Source organism: Rhinopithecus roxellana, chromosome 5 (assembly GCF_007565055.1).
Source record: "Rhinopithecus roxellana isolate Shanxi Qingling chromosome 5, ASM756505v1, whole genome shotgun sequence".
In the NCBI taxonomy this organism is placed as follows: domain Eukaryota; kingdom Metazoa; phylum Chordata; class Mammalia; order Primates; family Cercopithecidae; genus Rhinopithecus; species Rhinopithecus roxellana.
In genome coordinates, this window is record NC_044553.1 from 46,185,332 (window position 1) to 46,204,307 (window position 18,976).

The 18,976-nt window shown below is 40.8% G+C and overlaps 1 protein-coding gene across 9 annotated transcripts in view; it reads right to left on the reverse strand.

Moving 5' to 3' along the window:
- The window catches only part of SLTM (SAFB like transcription modulator), a 55,712-nt gene extending 37,757 nt beyond the window's left edge, over positions 1-17,955 (reverse strand). For 4 of the 9 annotated variants that reach the window (XM_030930379.1, XM_030930376.1, XM_030930377.1 and 1 more), the window contains exons 1-3: positions 17,688-17,953; positions 16,635-16,722; positions 684-748 (exon numbers count right to left, since the gene is read on the reverse strand). In XM_030930379.1, the coding sequence (XP_030786239.1) occupies positions 684-748; positions 16,635-16,722; positions 17,688-17,849 (315 nt within the window). In that variant the 5' untranslated portion in view covers positions 17,850-17,953. Of the gene's footprint in view, positions 1-683; positions 749-16,634; positions 16,723-17,687 lie in introns of all 9 variants that reach the window. The other 5 variants (XM_030930375.1, XM_030930373.1, XM_030930372.1 and 2 more) reach the window with 2 other exon arrangements.
- Between the last annotated feature and the right edge of the window lie 1,021 nt (positions 17,956-18,976).

Here is an 18,976-nt window from a genome sequence, read left to right on the forward strand (position 1 = left end):
GCTCACTGCACCCTCCACCTCCTGGGTTCAAGCAATTCTCCTGCCTCAGCCTCTCAAGTAGTTGGGATTACAGGCACACGCCACCACACCTGGCTAATTTCTGTATTTTTAGTAGAGATGGGGTTTTACTATGTTGGCCAGGCTGGTCTCGAACTCCTGACCTCAAGTGACACACCCGCCTAGACCTCCCAAAGTGCTGGGATTACAGGCGTGAGCCACGGCGCCTGGCCCTTAATTTGATCTTTACCAAGTAGTAACACCTCAGCAATTTTCTCTGTGTATTTTGAGGTCTACATTACTCTAAGTTCTGTAAATTATATACAAAAGCTAAATGCAATGGCAGATAAAAAATAAATTACCAATATCCTTCCCTGTGATATCTTGTCCAGGAACTAACATATATATCTATTATCTTGTAGCTATTTCCCTGGCCAGCTTTCTACCTAAAGGCCTGGACAGATTATTATTTTTAGCTTTTGTATCTCATTTAATTAAAGTTATTTACTATATTTCTCAATTATGAGTTAATAAGATTGACAATATTATACATTGTCAGTATTATATAGGTCTTTATCTTTAACCTACATACTTCAGTGACCATTCTTCAATACAATGTACAAAATTCATGATGCAAAATACTAGGCTTAAAATAAACATCTTAACCTGAGTAATTAACACTTTACCTTGATAAAAGCATCATCTTCCACAGAAGCATCTCCACTCAACTCGTCTGCTTCATGTTTTTTACCTGTGAAAGAAGGAAAATGGGCTAACAACTGATATTTTATTACTTTAAGAATAAAAAATATTCAGAGTTTACCCTGCAATAGCACTCTCCCCTCCCAAACTATCTAACAAAGCTAATGCCAACTGCTTATAAACCACCTGGTCAGAGCTGTCCCAAACAAAAAAAGCTTTCTTACGTCATGCTGTTTGAAATACACTGTGCACATAATCCTACACACGAACCCATCAGCTTAACTGATTTGACATATATGGTGCATTTTTCTTTACACCAGTTGAATTTTCTGTCCTCAATTATCTGAGAAGTTGTGATACCTTTCAGTGGCATTCTACTGACTATATATACACAGACACCTGATAGCTAAGTACAAGATCTGTACCTCCCACAAAGCCTTTCCTATGTTCTTCTCTTCAACAAGCATTCTCTGAAATAAAAATTCTCACACTTTAATCTTCATCTTACAATCTATCAGGTGATTGATGACACATTGCCTTGTACTCTGTCTCTAGTACACCTTGCCTCTTCATAGAGAAGAAATTCCTTAAATACAGTGACTACTTTTATGCTAATTATTTATTTATACAAAAGCCTAAATATAAAGAGTGCTGGCCACTTAACATAATAACTGATTTAAGGCATGCAGAAATTACTGCAAAGTGAAAACTGTTAATAGCTTTCAGACACACTACAGACCTTCTTTGCCCATCTTCAAAACTTTGCAAACTGGTAGTTAGAATTTTTTTTTTTTTTTTTTAAGAATAATTATTTATTCTCGAGACAGAGTCTCACTCTATTGCCTAGGCTGGAGTGCAGTGGCACAATCTCGGCTCACTGTAACCTCCCCCTCCTGGGTTCAAGAGATTCTCCTACCTCAGCCTCCCAAGTAGCTGGAATTACAGGCACAAGGCATCATGCCTGGCTAATTTTTGTATTTTTAGTAGAGATGGAGTTTCACCACGTTGGCCAGGCTGGTTTCGAACTCCTGAGCTCAAGTGATCTGCCCGCCTCAGCCTCCCAAAGTGCTACGATTACAGGCATTAAGCCATTGCACCCGGCTGGTAGTTGGAACTTTAAAAACGCTTTCCACATTAAAAAAAAAAAAAGTTTTCCACAGAGGCAATGCTAAAAGTTTATTATGTTTTCAGGCTAGTCCACAAAATCCTAGTTAAAAATCCTTGGTGTACTAGAAATGTCATTAAAAAAACGTATCTTCTGGAACTTTACTTTAAAATTTAAAAAATTTTTTTTTCCATTTCTTTTGAAACATGAATGGATGTTCTTTCCTAAGGCCAACGAATGAACTTTTTTCCCTTTGTCTATAACCGGCACAGACAGTGCTACTACCTAGTTCAAGCTTCAGTAATCAGGGTAGAGGTTTAGCTGTTGGGATAAATATTTTAAAAGTTAGTATACCTGCATTTCCCTAGTCTCCTCGGTAGCTCCTATCTGTCATCTACTCCCAGTTCTAAGTCATTTCCACGAATGAGTGGTAAAAGGGAAAATGCTATGCTAGTCCTTCCAAGTATGCAAAAAACAAGATTAGGAGTGGGGATTTTTCTTTTACTCAATTAGTAGCTAAATGCTTGTGAGAACCAAATAAGAAATGAGGTGTGACGCTTGGTGTTGTGCTAACTTCCTATTTACAATGTTGATGTTTGCAATTTGGGGAAAACAACTTTTTGGTTTAACTTTCTGGTTTACTATTCCCTTTGTAGATTAATGCTTTGCATATAATTTTATAATTACTATCATCATTCTCTTTATCACTAAACTTAATTTGTACAAGAGAATTTCACATGAAAACAAGTCTGATTACGTTGCCCTAAAGACTAAAATTAGAAGTTACTAAAAGGGCAATCACTAAGAAAAGTCTGTTCATCTGAAAGTATTAATCTATTTAAGAAAGACAAAAAATTAAAGATGTTCTTTTCCTGAAAAAGAAAACTACTAATTTTTTTTTTTTTTTTTTTTTTGGGACAGAGTCTTGCTCTGTTGCCCAGGCTGGAGTGCAGTGGCACGATCTCAGCTCACTGCAACCTCTGCCTCCCAAGTTCAAGCAATTCTCCCCTCTCAGCCTCCCAAGTAGCTGGTACTACAGGCACGTGCTACTACGCCCGGCTAATGTTTTATATTTTTAGTAGAGATGGGGTTTCACCGTGTTAGCCAAGATAGTCTCCATCTCCTGACCTTAGGTGATCCACCCACCTCAGCCTCCCAAAGTGCTGGGATAACAGGCGTGAGTCACCCCACCCAGCTAATTAAATTCTTCTATTACATTTAGAGAAAGTTCCATAATATAAAAACCTTAAAGAGGCTACTTTTTGGGAGAAAAAAAGCTCTTTTAAAATATCAAATCCTGCTGGAAGCAATAGCTTATGTCTGTAATCCCAGCACTCTGGGAGGCTGAGGTGGGAGAATCGCTTGAGCCCATGAGTTGAGACCAGCCCAGGCAACACAGTGAGATCCCTATCTCTTCAAAAAAAAAAAAAATTTTTTTTTTTGACACAGCTGGGTGTGGTGGTGTATGCCGGTAGTCCCAGCTATTCAGGAGGCTGAGGTGGGAGGACTGCTTGAACCCAGGAGGTAGCAGGATTGCTTGAACCCAGGAGGGCAAGGCTGCAGTGAGCTGTAATTATACCAACCACTGCACTCCAGCCTGGGCAAAAGAGCGAGACCCTGTCTCAGAAGCAAAATAAACCAAAACATCAAATCCTCTCCCATACCCACTCACCACCAAACAGCCTACAGAGGAGAACTTTTGGGGGAACTCCTTTAGATCATTTACAAATGCTATTTATTCCTTATAATCACAAACTGCCTTACAATTTGCAAAGCACTTAAAAAAAAATTCAGCTGATTTGTCCAGGCACCCTATGATGGTACATGGGTCCATTATCACAATTTTACAAAAGAGAAAATGAGCCTGAGAGGTTAAATACCTTGCCTAAAACTTGAAAATGGTGCTGTCAGATGTGAAGCCAGGATTTCTCGTGACCAATCTTGAATTCCTGCCACTATATTTTATTATGACCTGTATAGAACACATTATTCTAATAAGGAGTGGTGAATTAATTCAATTTAATTATCTTTGAGGCCAGATGCAGTGGCTCATGCCTGTATACCCAACACTCTGGGAGGGTGGGGAGGGCAGATCACTTGAAGCCTGGAGTTCGAGAGCAGCCTGATCAACTAGCAAAACCCCATCTCTACTACAAAATACAAAAAAGTAGCTGGGCATGGTGGTGCATGCCTGTAATCCCAGTTACTCGGGAGGCTGATGCACTGGGTTCAATCACTTGAAGCAGGGAGGCGGAGGTTGCAGTAAGCTGAGATCGCCCTACTGCACTCATGCCTTAGAGACAGAGTGACACTGTCTTAAAAGTAAAATAAATAAATAAGGCTGGGCACAGCAGCTCATGCCTGTAATCTTAGCACTTTGGGAGGCTGAGGCAGGTGGATCACCTGAGGTAAGGAGTTTGAGACCAGCCTGGCCAACCATGAAACACCATCTCTACTAAAAATATAAAATTAGCCGGACATGGTGGCATATGCCTGTAATCCCAGCTAACCAGGAGGCTGAGGCAGGAGAATCACCTGAACCTGGGAGGTGGAGGCTGCAGTGAGCCAAGATTGCAACACAGCACTCCAGCCTGGGCAACAGAACGAGACTCCGTGTCAAAATAAATAAATAAATAAAAACAAATGTTCTGGCTGGGCATGGTGGCTCACGCCTGTAATCCCAACACTTTGGGAGGCAGAGGTGGGCAGATCACGTGAGGCCAGGAGTTCGAGACCAGCCTGGCCAACATGGCGAAATCCGTTCTCTACTAAAAACACAAAAATTAGCCGGGAGTGGTGATGGGCACCTGTAATCCCAGCTACTCGGGAGGCTGAGGCAGGAGAATCATTTGAACCCAGGAGGCAGAGGTTGCAGTGAGCCGAGATTGCGCCAGTGCACTCCAGCCTGGGTGACAGAGCAAGACTCCATCTCAAAAAAAAATACAAAATAAAAACTTTTTAAAATAAAGGTATTATATTTGAAATCGCAGTCCTCAGCATAATGACAAATGACATACTATGCACACTCTATCGAATTTCACTTCTTTTAGTAAAAACAGGAAAATCAAATTATACTTCAGCAACAAAAACAGCAGTCATTACTACTGAAGTGGCATCTATGGTCCAGGTACTAGGATAAATTCTTCATATGCATTTATGTACTTGTATTTTACAATTTTATCCTCACAACTACTCTGAAACAATTATGCCCCTTTTACAAAAGAGAAACTAAGTCTGAAAAATTAGATTACAAAGCTAGTAAGTGGCAGTGCTTCAATTTAAACGCAGCCCAATTTCCATTCCTCAAAACCATTAGATCTTTGAGGAACTACAGTATGCCAGTTGTTTAAAATATTATCTCTGTTAGTGTAAACAGAAGCTCCAAAATCCACATGTATAAAATTTTAAAATGTGAGACTCACTTGCCTGATGACTATGACGCACAGGCAACAAGAGGCAGCGCTGGGGTATGTAAAAATGGTCTAACTTTGCTGTCCCATACTGTTTCCAACAGCTGTTAAAGTACAATCACACTGGACATTTAATGTTTCAGCTTGTAATCTTAAAAGCCATTAGGACAAGATTGTCAAACAGTGACGAAACTGGAGTAACAACCTGATAGATACATAATATTCAAGAAAACTGAAATTTCATTAGCTTTGGACTGCTTTCATAATTTGTAACTTTTGGCTTGTTTTACACACAGTAAATTAGAAACTATATTGTAACTTCTTTCCTTTTCTTTTTTTTTTTTTTTGAGACAGGCTCTCACTCTGTCATGCAGGCTGAAGTGCAGTGGCATGATCTCCACTCACTGCAACCTCTGCCTCCCAGGTTCAAGCAATTCTCATGCCTCAGCCTCACGAGGAGCTGGGATTACAGGTGCATGCCACCACGCCCAGCTAATTTTTGTATTTTTAGTAAAGACAGGGTTTCAGCATGTTGACCAGGCTGGTCTCAAACTCCTGACACCAGTCGACTATATTGTAATTTCTTATTTTGTGAAAAAACACTTTCCCCCTCCATACAAAATATAACTCATTTTAAAAAGCTATAATGTTGCCAGGCGAGGTGGCTCACACCTGTAATCCCAGCACTTTGGGAGGTCGAGATGGGCAGATCACTTGAGGTCAGGAGTTTGAGACTAGCCTGGCCAACATGGTGAGACCCTATCTCTACTAAAAACACAAAAAAGTAGCCAGGTGTGGTAGCTCCTGGTTGTAATCCCAGCTATTTGGGAGGCTGAGGCCTCCCAAAAGCTAGAATCGCTTGAACCCAGGAGGTGGAGGTTGCAGTGAGCCGAGATCATGCCACTGCACTCCAGTCTGGGTGACAAGAGCAAAACACTGCCTCAAAAAAAAAAAAAAAAAAAAAAAGGCTATAATGTTTATCAGCCAGCTCAGAACCTAGTACAACACTATATATGTGTATATAATATATAGAATATGTATAATATAATGTGTATGTAATATATATGTACAATATATTATATATCACATTAATATATAACTATATATTATATACATATAACATATATTATACATATAATATATAAATATATACATAAAGTAAATATAAAAATATATAATATAAAACCAGCTGATATTCAAGCATTATATCTTTTCTTTTTTGTTTTTTTCTGAGATGGAGTCTGACTGTCATCCAGGCTGGAGTGCAGTGGTGTGATCCTGGCTCACTGCCACCTCCATCTCCTGGGTTCGAGCGATTCTCCCACTTCAGCCTCCCAAGTAGCTGGGATTACAGGCACATGCCGCCACCACGTCCAGCTAATTTTTGTATTTTTAGTAGAGACGGGGTTTCACCAAATTGGCCAGGATGGTCTCAAACTCCTGACCTGAGGTGAGTAGCCCGCCTCAGCCTCCCAAAGTGCTGGGATTACAGAGGTGAGTCACTGCACCCAGCCGCATTATATATTTTCTGACTGATAATGGAGTAAGTCCTATGCTGGACACTAATGGAAAACAGGTCGGGCATGGTAGCTTAAACTTGTAATCTCAAACCCTTTGGGGGGCCAAGGCATTGGCCTCCATCAGGTAAAGGCATCATTACCTGAGGTCAGAAGTTCGAGACTAGCATGGACAACACGGTGGAGTCCCATATCTACAAAAAAACACACAAACTGGCCAGGTGTGGTGGTGTGCACCTGCCATCCCAGCTATTAGGTGGGCTGATGTGGGAGGATCCCTTAAGCCCAGGAGGTCAAGAATGCAGTGAGCCAAGATTGCGCCGCCACTCCATTTCAATCTGGGCGACAGAGCGAGACTCCTCAAAAATAAACAAATAGATAAATAATCTCTAGAAGTTAAAAATAAGAAAACAAGGTCTGGATTTCTATTTGGCCCAGCTGGGAGAAGGGGAGGACATGGCAGTTCAACTAACTTCGTGTATAACCCCATCCTGTCAGTACATCCTGTCACTACATCTTCAGGTCCCTAACTTTTGTAATATCAAACATGAGAAAGAATTTTAAAGACCAAATCGCCCTTAAATTCCAACAAGCAGCACTATCTTCAGCACATTTTTGTACAGTCAACCATTTATATCTGTCCCATTTAAACCTTTGCTATCAAAGCTCCTGCAGCAAATCAACTAAACAGTTTCACCTCTTTTGTCCTACAAGGAATCTAGCAACTGCCACAAAACTGTGAAAGTGGCATGACCAGGATGAAGGAACTAACTGAAAGTATAAGGCAGATTGAAGCCAAACTTTTTTTTTTTTGGATACACTGTCTCGCTCTTCTTGCCCAGACTGGAGTGCAGTGCAGTGGCGCGATCTTGGCTCACTGCAACCTCTGCCTTCTGAGTTCAAGCAATTCTCCTGACTCAGCCTCCTGAGTAGCTGGGATTACAGCCTCATCCCACCACACCCAGATAATTTTTGTATTTTTAATACCGACAGGGTTTCATCACATTGGCCAGGCTGGTCTCGAACTCCTGGCCTCAAGTGATCCACCAGCCTTGGCCTCCCAAGGTGCTGGGATTAGAGGCGTGAGCCACCATGCTCAGCCTGAGCCAAACTTTTATGCTTTGAGGAAAAAAACTACAAAATAAATTGGGCAGTAAACATAATCTGAATAACAATAAAAAATGAAAGCAAGATTAACTTATCACATCCTAAACTATCATAGTAAGTAACATGGCTATTTTGAAATTACAAAAAAAAAAAAAAAAAAACCTAAAATATTATTTGCATGATTTAGGGTCTAAAGTAAAATGGCAAAGTAAAAATGTATATACAAGAGAAAGACAAGACTATAAACATTTATGCAGCATAAATTTGTACAGGTCAAAAAATTCTTAATGAAATCCTCTGAGATATGTTCCAGAATTCACAATTTTCAGATTTTAGAAGAGTAAAATGTTGCATATACTATTTATTAAGTTAAACCTCCCAGTGGCTTCTGGAACAGTATTTCACATTCACAGAAACATTTTGTGCAATGAAATGTATGCAGATTCACATCAAATGGGATAAATTAAGACTATAAGTAACTTTTGCCACCAAACTTAAGAAAAAACTTTCAGTTTTCAGAACTTTTTGTATTTGAGAATTCCGAATAAAGAATTTTGGATCAAAAATTGGCTGATTCTCCTCCAAAGGCAAATTGGTCTTTATAAGGGTTTGCAATTTTCTTTTTCCTCCAAAGGCAAACTGGTCCTTATAAAGGTTTGCAATTTTCCTTTTTAAGTACCTCCCAAACAAAAACAAATCCCACTTAATAATGAGTTTTCTTTCTTTGAGACAAGGTCTCGCTCTATCGCCCAGGCTGGAGTGCAGTGGCAGTCATGGTTCACTGCAGCCTCAACCTCCTGGGTCCAAGCAATCTTCCTGCCTTGGCCTCCCAAAGTGCTGGGATTACAGGCTTGAGCCACTGCGCCTAGCCTAAGGAAATTTTAAAATCATTTTGCCAAAATACTTTATGGCTGAGTAACTTTTCCCCTTAAACATCCACAAGAGCTACGATAAGCTTAAAAAAAGAAAAAGCTTAGTTATAAAATTTCTGCTGGAAGGGAGAGGAAGATTAAGAAGATATGCCAAACTGAAATGTTTCCAACAACAACCTCTCCCCAATTGCGTGGAGTATCTTAAAACAATCACAGGCCATGCCTTGTATTATTTGCAAGTGTTTTAACTTCTCTTCTATTAAACTGACATTTTACTAATAAAATCATTTTTCTGAAAGGCCTTGTACATTGTCTTAAACACAACAGTCATACAATATGTCATTTTGGGTTTTTTGTTTTTGTTTTTGTGGCAGGGTCTTACTCTACTGCCCAGGCTGGAGTGCAGTAGTGCAATCTCGGCTCACTGCAACCTCTGCATCCTGGGTTCAAGTGACTCTCCTGCCTCAGCCTCCTGAGTAGGTAGCCCAACACCACGCCCAGCTAGTTTTTGTTTTTTTTTTTTTTTTTTTTTTTTTTTTTGAGACAGAGTCTCGCTCTGTCGCCCAGGCTGGAGTGCAGTGGCCGGATCTCAGCTCACTGCAAGCTCCGCCTCCCGGGTTCACGCCATTCTCCTGCCTCAGCCTCCCGAGTAGCTGGGACTACAGGCGCCCGCCACCTCGCCCGGCTAGCTTTTTTTTTGTATTTTTTAGTAGAGACGGGGTTTCACAGTGTTAGCCAGGATGGTCTCCATCTCCTGACCTCGTGATCCGCCCGTCTCGGCCTCCCAAAGTGCTGGGATTACAGGCTTGAGCCACCGCGCCTGGCTAGTTTTTGTATTTTTAGTAGAGATGGGGTTTCACCATGCTGGCCATGCTGGTCTCGAACTCCTGACCTCAAGTGATCCACCCGCCTCGGCCTCCCAAAGTGCTGGGATTACAAGCGTGAGCCATCCCACCTGGCCCAATAGGTCACTTTGAAAAATTACTACAAAGATAATTCACATTCATTGTAATAAACCTTGAATATGCCAAAGGTATATTTTTCAAATCTCTTACATTTGTTATCTAAAGATGAACAGAATAAACATTTCTGGCACACTCCTTCAGGCAGTTGTGCCTACAAACATAAGACTGTCAAAGGTAATTTAACTGGGTTCTTAATGAGTTACCTTTCTACTCTACCAGTAAAAAGAAAATAGTCCTGCCTAACTCTCAGCACTGTTGTGAGAATCAAATAAAGCAATGCAGAAGTTTTTCGAAAACTGAAAAGTATATAAAACAATCTAGAAACTGAGTAGCACAGAGATGAATAAAAATGATGCTGATTTTCAAGCTTTAGATTAGTCAGTAGTTCTTAACTCCAGGTGTACATAAGAATCACCTGGGGAGCTTTTAGAAAATATAGACTGATGCCTGGGCCCCCAATATAACAACCCAAACCAACTCTATGGGGAGTGAAAGCCTGCTTTCTGTATTTTTTAAAACTCAAATCACTAATGCAGGTGCAGATCATGAGCCACAAAGTGAATCTATCTATAGAAGCTGTTAAGAAGAATACAGACGGAAGGTTATTGTGTTTTGATTCTCCAGACTACAGAAATATTTAAATTCTATCTACCTTCAACAAAACACCATGTATGCTGTGAATCTATTTTAGTTGTTAAAAAGGGAGGAAAAAAAAAACCCTTAAACATAAACCTCCTGTAAGTACTTACACACATACCTACACAACCTAGATCAACGTGTGGTAATATGAAATGTGCTTTATGTGGTTGATTACTGTATTAGATTGAAACAATTTTTAGAAAGCTTTACAGAGTAAACACATACTTGATTATAAATATGTATGTATAGTATATGTAAAATGTTACGTATGATAAATTCAGGGTGGTGGGATTATGGGTAATCTTCACTTTCTACTTTTCTGGATTACCTAATTTTTTTTTTTTTTTTTTTTTTTTTTTTTTTTGAGACAGGGTCTTGCTCCGTCACCCAGGCTGGAGTACAGTGGCACCATTTTTGGCTCACTGCAACCTCCTCCTCCCAGGTTCAAGTGATTCTCCTGCCTCACCCTCCGAAGTAGCTGGGATTATAGGCACATGCCACCACACCCGGCTAATTTTTGTATTTTTAGTAGAGAGGGGGTTTCACCATGTTGTCCAGGCTGGTCTCAAACTCCTGACCTAGTGGTCTACCCGCCTGGGTCTCCCAAAGAGCTGGGATTACAGGTGTGAGCCATCGCGCCTGGTCAAATGTAGAGTTTAATGGCTCTGATAAAAGGGCTAATTTTGTGAAATGAAAATGACATATACAATCTCTGAGGTTGATCAACATTCCAGCAAAGGTTCAGAGGCTTTTCAGCACAGCATCAATGTGGTAAAGAATAAAAGGACGATGTAATGATTTATGTGTTCTAAAGTAAGTATACTTTACATATCAATGTGTAAGGAGAAGCCATTAGTGCTCTTGAGAGGCACCTTAAAAAAAAAAGATAAAAACTATTAATCCCTGATGTACCTGCTTCTTGCAAAGAAATATGCAATTAAAATAGGCACCAAAAGATATATTTCTATTTTTTTTTTTTTTTTTTGAGACCTAGTTTTGCTGTTGTTGCCCAAGCTGGAGTGCAATGGCGCGATCTCAGCTCACTGCAACTACTGCTCCTGGGTTCAAGAGATTCTCCTGCCTTGGCCTCCCCAGTAGCTGGGATTACAGCCGCATGCCCAGCTAATTTTTTGTATTTTTAGTAAAAACGGGGTTTCACCATGTTAGCCAGTCTGGTCTGAAACTCCTGACATTGGGTGATCCGCCCACCTCAGCCTCCCAAAGTGCTGGGATTACAGGCGTAAGCCACGGAACCCGGCCCAAAAGAGATACTTCTAAAAGCAGTTAAGAAGGCCCCAAAAAGGCCCTCAGTGTTCACTCAACAAATATTTTTTGAGCAGTTATTATGTGCCATGCTCTACACTAGGCATTACAGACAGGCGAATGAAAAAACTATGTCCCAGCCTTCACAGAGCTTTCAGCCTTTCGGGTGCCTAAGAAATATCTGTAACAATTATATGCCCAAAGTCTTCCTCAATGCCACAGTTCTGATTAAAGTGTCCCTTAATATCTGAACATACTACAGCTAGAGGGAAAAAAAGCTAATTACAGTACACTATGTTACTGTGTTATATGAAATGTGCTTTATATGGCTGATTACTACATTTAATCCACATAAGTTTTAGAAAGCTTTACAGAGTAAACATGTAATTATAAATACGTAGTCTGTGGTATTTTCCACAAAAAATTAGTAGATGTTTGGCCAAACCTATAACCTCAAAATATACTTGTTTCTATGGGAGAAAAATCAGCTTTTACACAGCATTTTTAGTCTTTTTGAAGTTGCCAGGTATTGCAATTAAGTTTTCACGTCAGTAAGTACTGCAGTACACACGTTCTAAATCCTGTACTGATTAACCACATCACTTTTGCTGAAGTTAATTGGTGACTTTAAAGGCTGAAAATCTAAAAGAAAAGGATGTGCCAGTGTCAGGTAAACCAAAAGTCTTTAAATCTATAATCTCTAAAACAACCTAATGAGAAGTTAGCTCTACCTGTTTAACTACTTTTTAAACACACACCCAATTAATATAACCGTAAACTTCAACGGGTGAAGCTTTCTTCTAAGTTACCTATTTAAAAGTTCATAACAGAGTGTGAAAAGACTCAGGAAAGCCATTCTAAGATACAAACGTCCACTCTATTTACTACATGTAAAGGAATTTTATAAATATGTTGTTATAAATGTCAGAGCCCACTGTAACATTATCAACATTGTTTGTGCTTGTAATAGCTGCATTTAAAAAGTATTCTAGGAGAAACTTAAAAATGTAGGTTCCTTTCCCTCTAACCTCTCTAAATACAATCATTTTAACTTATCTTTTAAAAAGTTACCCTATAGTTATTTTATAAGAGATAACCTTAATGTTTCACCAAAGTATTTTTTCCATACCCAGGAAGCCTCTCTCGTCATTTAACTTTTAATCACTACCTTAATATTGTCATAAGAATGATTTCTTTTCCTGACAAGCTATTATATATTATGTCTTGCTGATGTCTACATAATTACCTCTAAGTAATCCCCTTCTTGGCACTTTTCGTTTTCTAATAATTTGTGCTGAAGAAAAACTATACTGATTTCCTATGAGCTTACCTGTTGCTTCCTTAAACATCATTTTAGTTAAACAAAAGGAATTTTCTTCTCATTTTGGGCTATATAAGTATTAAATTTCAGAACTAAAAGAGCCTTATAGGTGAACCAGTAAAATTTCCAGTTTTACAAAAGATAAAACAGGCTCATTGAAGGAAAACTGGCATAACCAAGACGAAATTATTTTCAAGGTAGATACCAGTAAGTAAAGCAAGATCTGGCAAAAAGAACTGAATGTAGTAATTCAGCAACTTGACTGAAAAACTGACATCAGTCAGGCACAGTGGCTTACTTTGGGAGGCCAAGGTGGGAGGATTACCTAAGGTCGGGAGTTGGAGAGCAGCCTGACCAACATGGGGAAACCTGTCTCTACTAAAAATACAAAATTAGCTGGATGTGGTGGCGCATGCCTATAATCCCAGCTACTCGGGAGGCTGAGGCAGGAGAATCGCTTGAACCCGGGAGGCAGAGGTTGCAGTGAGCCGAGACTGCATCATTGCACTCCAGCCTGGGCGACAAGAGCGAAACTCCATCTCAAAAAAAAAAAAAAAGAAAAACTGATATCACATTAAAACAATATTTAATATATCCTTGGTTTTAAAATCTGTTCATTACTGATATTTTAATAAGTTTCCCTATACAAATTTGTTTTCTAAAAGTTATTACTTAAACATCTTAATTCTTTTTTAAAATAGAGATAGGGTCTCACTATGTTGCTCAGGTTGGTCTTGAACTCCTGGTCTCAAGCAATCCCCCCGCCTTGGCCTTTTGGGATTATAGGCATGAGCCACTGCACCTGGCCTAAAATAATCTTATCACTGCGTAAACTGGCAGAGAAAACATCTCAAAGGCTAGAACTGAGTTGGTAAGACGCATTTAAGCAAAACTGTCTCTAAAGATGATCAGTAGCGCTTGGAATTTGAGACGAGCATTCTTTAATAAGTAAACTGGGTTCGAAATCTCTCATACTAAAAACAATAAAAATAAAATAATTGAATCAATAAGCATCTTTATTGTAAATTAATTCAAACTATGTTTGGAGGTGGAGATTTACATTATATTCTTTGTAATTCACAGGATTTTCATAACAATGATAGCCGGAATTCAAGAAGACTAGAGCTTTTTGTCATGCATCTCTTAGAATGAGGCCTGCTACAGACAAATGATTAAACGTTACAACTTTTTTTTTTTTTTTGAGACGCACTCCTGCTCTATTGCTCATGCTGGAGTGCAGTGGTGTGACCTTGGCTCAATGTAATCTCCGCCTCCTGGGTTCAAGCGATTCTCCTGTCTCAGCCTCCCAAGCAGCTGGGACTACAGACCATGCCACCACACCCAGATATATATATATTTTTTGTATTTTTAGTAGAGATGGGGTTTCACCATGCTGGCCAGGCTGCTCTTGAACTCCTGACCGCAGGTGCTCCACCTGCCTTGGCCTCCCAAAGTGCTGGGATTACAGGCGTGAGCCACTGCGCCCGGCCCCCAAATGTTACAACTTCTAACTGAATACCTTAAGACCTCTTAACATCAGAGTTATGGAATAAAGTTCAAGTATAACCCATACAAAGAAAAAAATTAACAAACATACTGATAAAAATAAATAATGTTTACTTATTTAAAATGTTGTGGTGGCACGTGCCTGTAGCCCCAGCTACCAGGGAGGCTAAAGTGGGAGGGATCACTTAAGCCCAGGAGTTTGAGGCTGCAAAAAGCTATGATGGCACCACTGCACTCTAGCCTGGGCAACAGAGCAATACCTTATTAAAAAATATGTATATACACACACCCCTATATATACATACCTATATATTTACTTATATATCATATATATGATATATATCTATATGTCATAAAATGTATTGAAAAAATCCTTAAAATTTTATATTGCTGAAATTATTTCTAATGGTGAGATAAATGATGTTCCTAGTCAAAACTGAAAAAGGGGCCAGGCACGGAGGCTCATGCCTGTAATCCCAGCACTTTGGGAGGCCAAGGCAGGCGGATCACCTGAGGTCGGGAGTTCGAGACCAGCCTGACCAACATGGAGAAACCCTGTCTCTCCTAAAAATACAAAATTAGCCGGGTGTGATGGCACTTGCCTGTAATCCCAGCTACTATGGAGGCTGAGGCAGGAGAACCGCTTGAACCTGGTAGGCAGAGGTTGCAGTGAGCCAAGATCGCGCCATTGCACTCCAGCCTGGGCAACAAGAGCAAAACTCCGTCCCCCACAAAAAAAAAAACAAAACTAAAAAAAAAAAAAAAAAAAAACTGAAAAAGGGATATACACAGAAATTAAAAGTAGATGAGAACGAAATAAATCATGTTTATTTTCAATGCTAAAATAATAGTCAACTCAAACAACCTGGGACTATGACTAAGCACAGCATGCTAGGTAAAAGATATGAATCAAAACCACTACAAGACACATGGTTAACTCCTGATATACTTATTTCTGAATTTTTATCATTTTCCATTTTGAAATAGCCTCTGGTTTGTTAGCAGTCTTCTCAGGACAAGCTTCTCTAAACACAGGAAAATGTATCTCTCAAAGTGATACACTGAGTCAGAGTTATCTTAAAAGCTACCTTTAAGATAACTTTTTTACTTCTCTAAACTACATCTTCATCTCTCCCAGGGAATGCTTCTTAGCCCTTTTCAATTTCCTTTGGCACAAACGGGGGACTTTCCTAACCTAGGAAGAGTCAAACTAGTGAGTCGTCCTCATCTCTCATACCCAGGTGTGCTTAAGATCAAAATTTAATATTCCCTTCTTTTCAAGATTAATCCATTCATTTTATTTTAGTTGCAATCATTCAGTCGTTTGGAGTAACATTTGGATCACTTAAAGCAGTAAAGAAAATTAGATTACCAAAAATGCAGCAGCTGTCCATGAGAAACTCTACATGAAAACTGTAGGTAAGGACCAGAATACAGATATATCATGTCCACCCTCTGCCACTGTCCTTATAGGAGGGAGAAATTTGCAGTTATTCAAGTAAAGGTTTCACTCACCAAGAAGCTTTAAAAAATACCTAAGTTCCATTCATAGTGCAAAATGTTCATTTAAAACACTTTTAGCTAGTCACTAAATCATTATATCCTGGAAATAAATATATCGCTCTAGCTTAAAAGTTACAAAATAAGAATCTTTAACATCCCTATAATTTAAACCTTTTTAAAGCTAATTAATCATGGATTTTTCCCTCTACCTTGTTAGTATGATTGGTGAGGTCTTTTTGAATTTCACTAAAAATTAGGAGGTATAATGGCATAAATGCAAATTAAGTTCACCAAGTCAAACAAAGTACTAAACATAAAGGTTATAGAATTTTAATATACTAAAGAAAACAGCAAGGAGGCAAGGTGAAAGATTTGGTAGGAATTCCATCAATACTCTGCCAATTGTGGGGCAAGGTAGACATGTGTTAAACTGTATTTTATTCAGGTCTTCACACTATGAAGCATCATCACACAACTTGACTTTGTAATTTTTTTCGGAAGCAATAAAAAACTGTTCTCACTTTCTAATCAGCTTCAGCCGAATCTTAAGGGCTACAAGTCACCCAAAGCCTGGCAACAGTAACTTTTCTTCCTTGACCCAAGAAGGCAGAGTGCCAGAGGGAAATAGCAAAGAGTAGCACTATATAAACAGGGCAAGTGGCACAAGAGCAGAGGCAAGTTATATAACCAAAATATATTTTAAAATATGTTCATAACTCGTAACAACCTTTGCCTTTAGTTGGTTTCTTGTTTGGAGTATCAGTTGAAACAGTTAATTCAATATTATCTGGATCGCCTCCTTCCTCTTCAATAGCCTACATTAGAAAGAGAAGTTAATATGCTACACAATCTATCTAAACTTATTTTATAAAAACGAAATGAAAAAAAATTTAGCAAACCTCAAGCCTCAAGACATTAGAATTGCCAGTTATTTCATAAACCGACTTCAAAAATGAGCAATTAAACTACATGAAAGAGTGAGAGAAACTTTCAGGGGGAAAAAATCATTAGGTATCAAAATCGCAAGGAGTTTTAAATTCTACCATGTCAAGATAATTAAATATCACATCATACTGGCCAAAAATCTAAATATGTTATATTGCAGAAAAGTTGCTAGCTACTAAAGTAAATAACTAAAAAGAGTTTTCCTAGTTTCTGTAATGCAAACTTACTGCTACTCTACTACAATTCCAACGCTCACTCAAACCAGAAAGCTAATCAGGAATGAAAAAGTAATTATTGCGCTGATGCAAAAACTAAAAGCCTAGTGGAAAACAAAAACTCTCTCTGTCACCCACCCATCAACTCCCACTACCAATTCCCCCTCAAGATGGGGAAGAAACGGTTGGGCACAATTAAACGGTAACTTCGCAGAAGTCACCAAAGTAACCATTCCCTCTGAGGCCAAGAAATGTACACGCTCACCATGGCTAAAGGCTGGAGACCGAGCGCCTCCCAGGTCTCCACGATCGCCCCTGGGAGGCCGCGCCGGCCGGCCGCAACCCTCGCAGGCTGGCGGGGACGTCCCGGGGAGGCGGAGGCGCGCTGGGCTGCGGTGGCCGGTCCCTCGCAGGCCCGGCCCGGCCCGGGGCGCGGGGGCAGGGGCACCGCGGAAGGGTCCCCGTCCTTCACGCTCGCGGGAGCCGCCCCGGGCCTCCCTACCATGCTGCCCCGCAGGTCCCAGCTGCTGCGGGCGGCCTGAGGCTGCGGCGGAAGCGGGGCGCCGAGGCGCGGCCTAAGCTCCCCTTCCTGGTCCTTCCCAGTCCTCGCCGGGCCTCACCTGCTTGAGTCGGGAGATGAGCACGGTCTTGACTCCGGTGATGTCTAAGTTCCGCCGCTTCAGCTCGGACTTCAGATCGATGACCCGCAGATCGGTGATCTTTTTACCTTCCGCCTGACCCGAAGCGGCCGAGGCTGCCACCGCACCGGTAGCGGCAGCCATCTTAGAAGAGCAGCGCGCTGCCGAGGCAGCGAGTGGGCTGCAGGGCGGCGGCAGCAGCGCCAACTTCCACCCAGGCCTCGGCGGCCGCCGGCGCCGCACAGCGCTGCGCACAATGAGCCGCTGGCCCCTCCCCCGGTCCGCCACCCTAGCGCAACCTGCAGCAGCAGCCAGCACCCGGATGACGGCCGCGCGTGCGCATTGGCTCAGGGACGGGCAGCTGCGCGTACGGTCGGGCCGGTAGCGGACACTTGGGCGGTGCGCTCCGTTGTGTGTACTGAGAGGTCAGGCACGTCCTACCGCAGCAACGTCTGCCGCGCCGCCGTTCCCTCGTCGCTTCGTTAGCCATTTTCTTGCAACTCCTGAGCCCTCAGCAACAACGATGTGTAGGCACTGAATGACAGTGCGCGCGTTACTCAACACAAACCGAGAAGGCGCGTGCGCGCGCTGAACCTCTCAGGGAAATACTTTATCAGTTCTGCTGAATAATCGAAAAATTGTCGCCGGTGTGCACCAACGAACTAGGTTCCCTGAGTTCCATTCAAAAGACCTCAAAGCAATTCTAGGACTGTTAGTGCAAAGAATAGGAAGGCCTGGCTTTTGACACATGCCTCATTGGCTGTTTCAGGAGAAAACATCATCGCCCTGCTGATGGCAGCTTGGTTTATTCTAGGGCTGCCCCTGCTCACTTGAAAACAGGAAAACTTCTTTCGTGTTGGCCTCAGGTTTGCTGTCCTCCCCGATAGACGTGATGGCTCCACACGAAATTGTTCAATGAATGAGAAAAGTAGTTTATAAGTACTTGTTGCCGTTGTCATATACTGTGTTCACTATTTTGCCCCCCAAAATTTGGGATTCCGAGAACAGTGACCATCTTCTTGTGGAAGATCGGCCTGTAGAAGTGAGTACCTATTTGTAATTTTACTTTGTATTATTCATTATCAAAGTGTAAGCACTGATAGAATAAAACGATTCTATAAATTCCATAAGGTGAGTATGATGCACAATTAACTATAATGTGTTTCCTGGTTTTACAACTTAAATTCCTGAGATCTGACTCACTTTAGGTTACTTTATCTGATTGGCTCAAAAAGAGGAAGACTGGACGTTATAAAAGAATACCTGACATT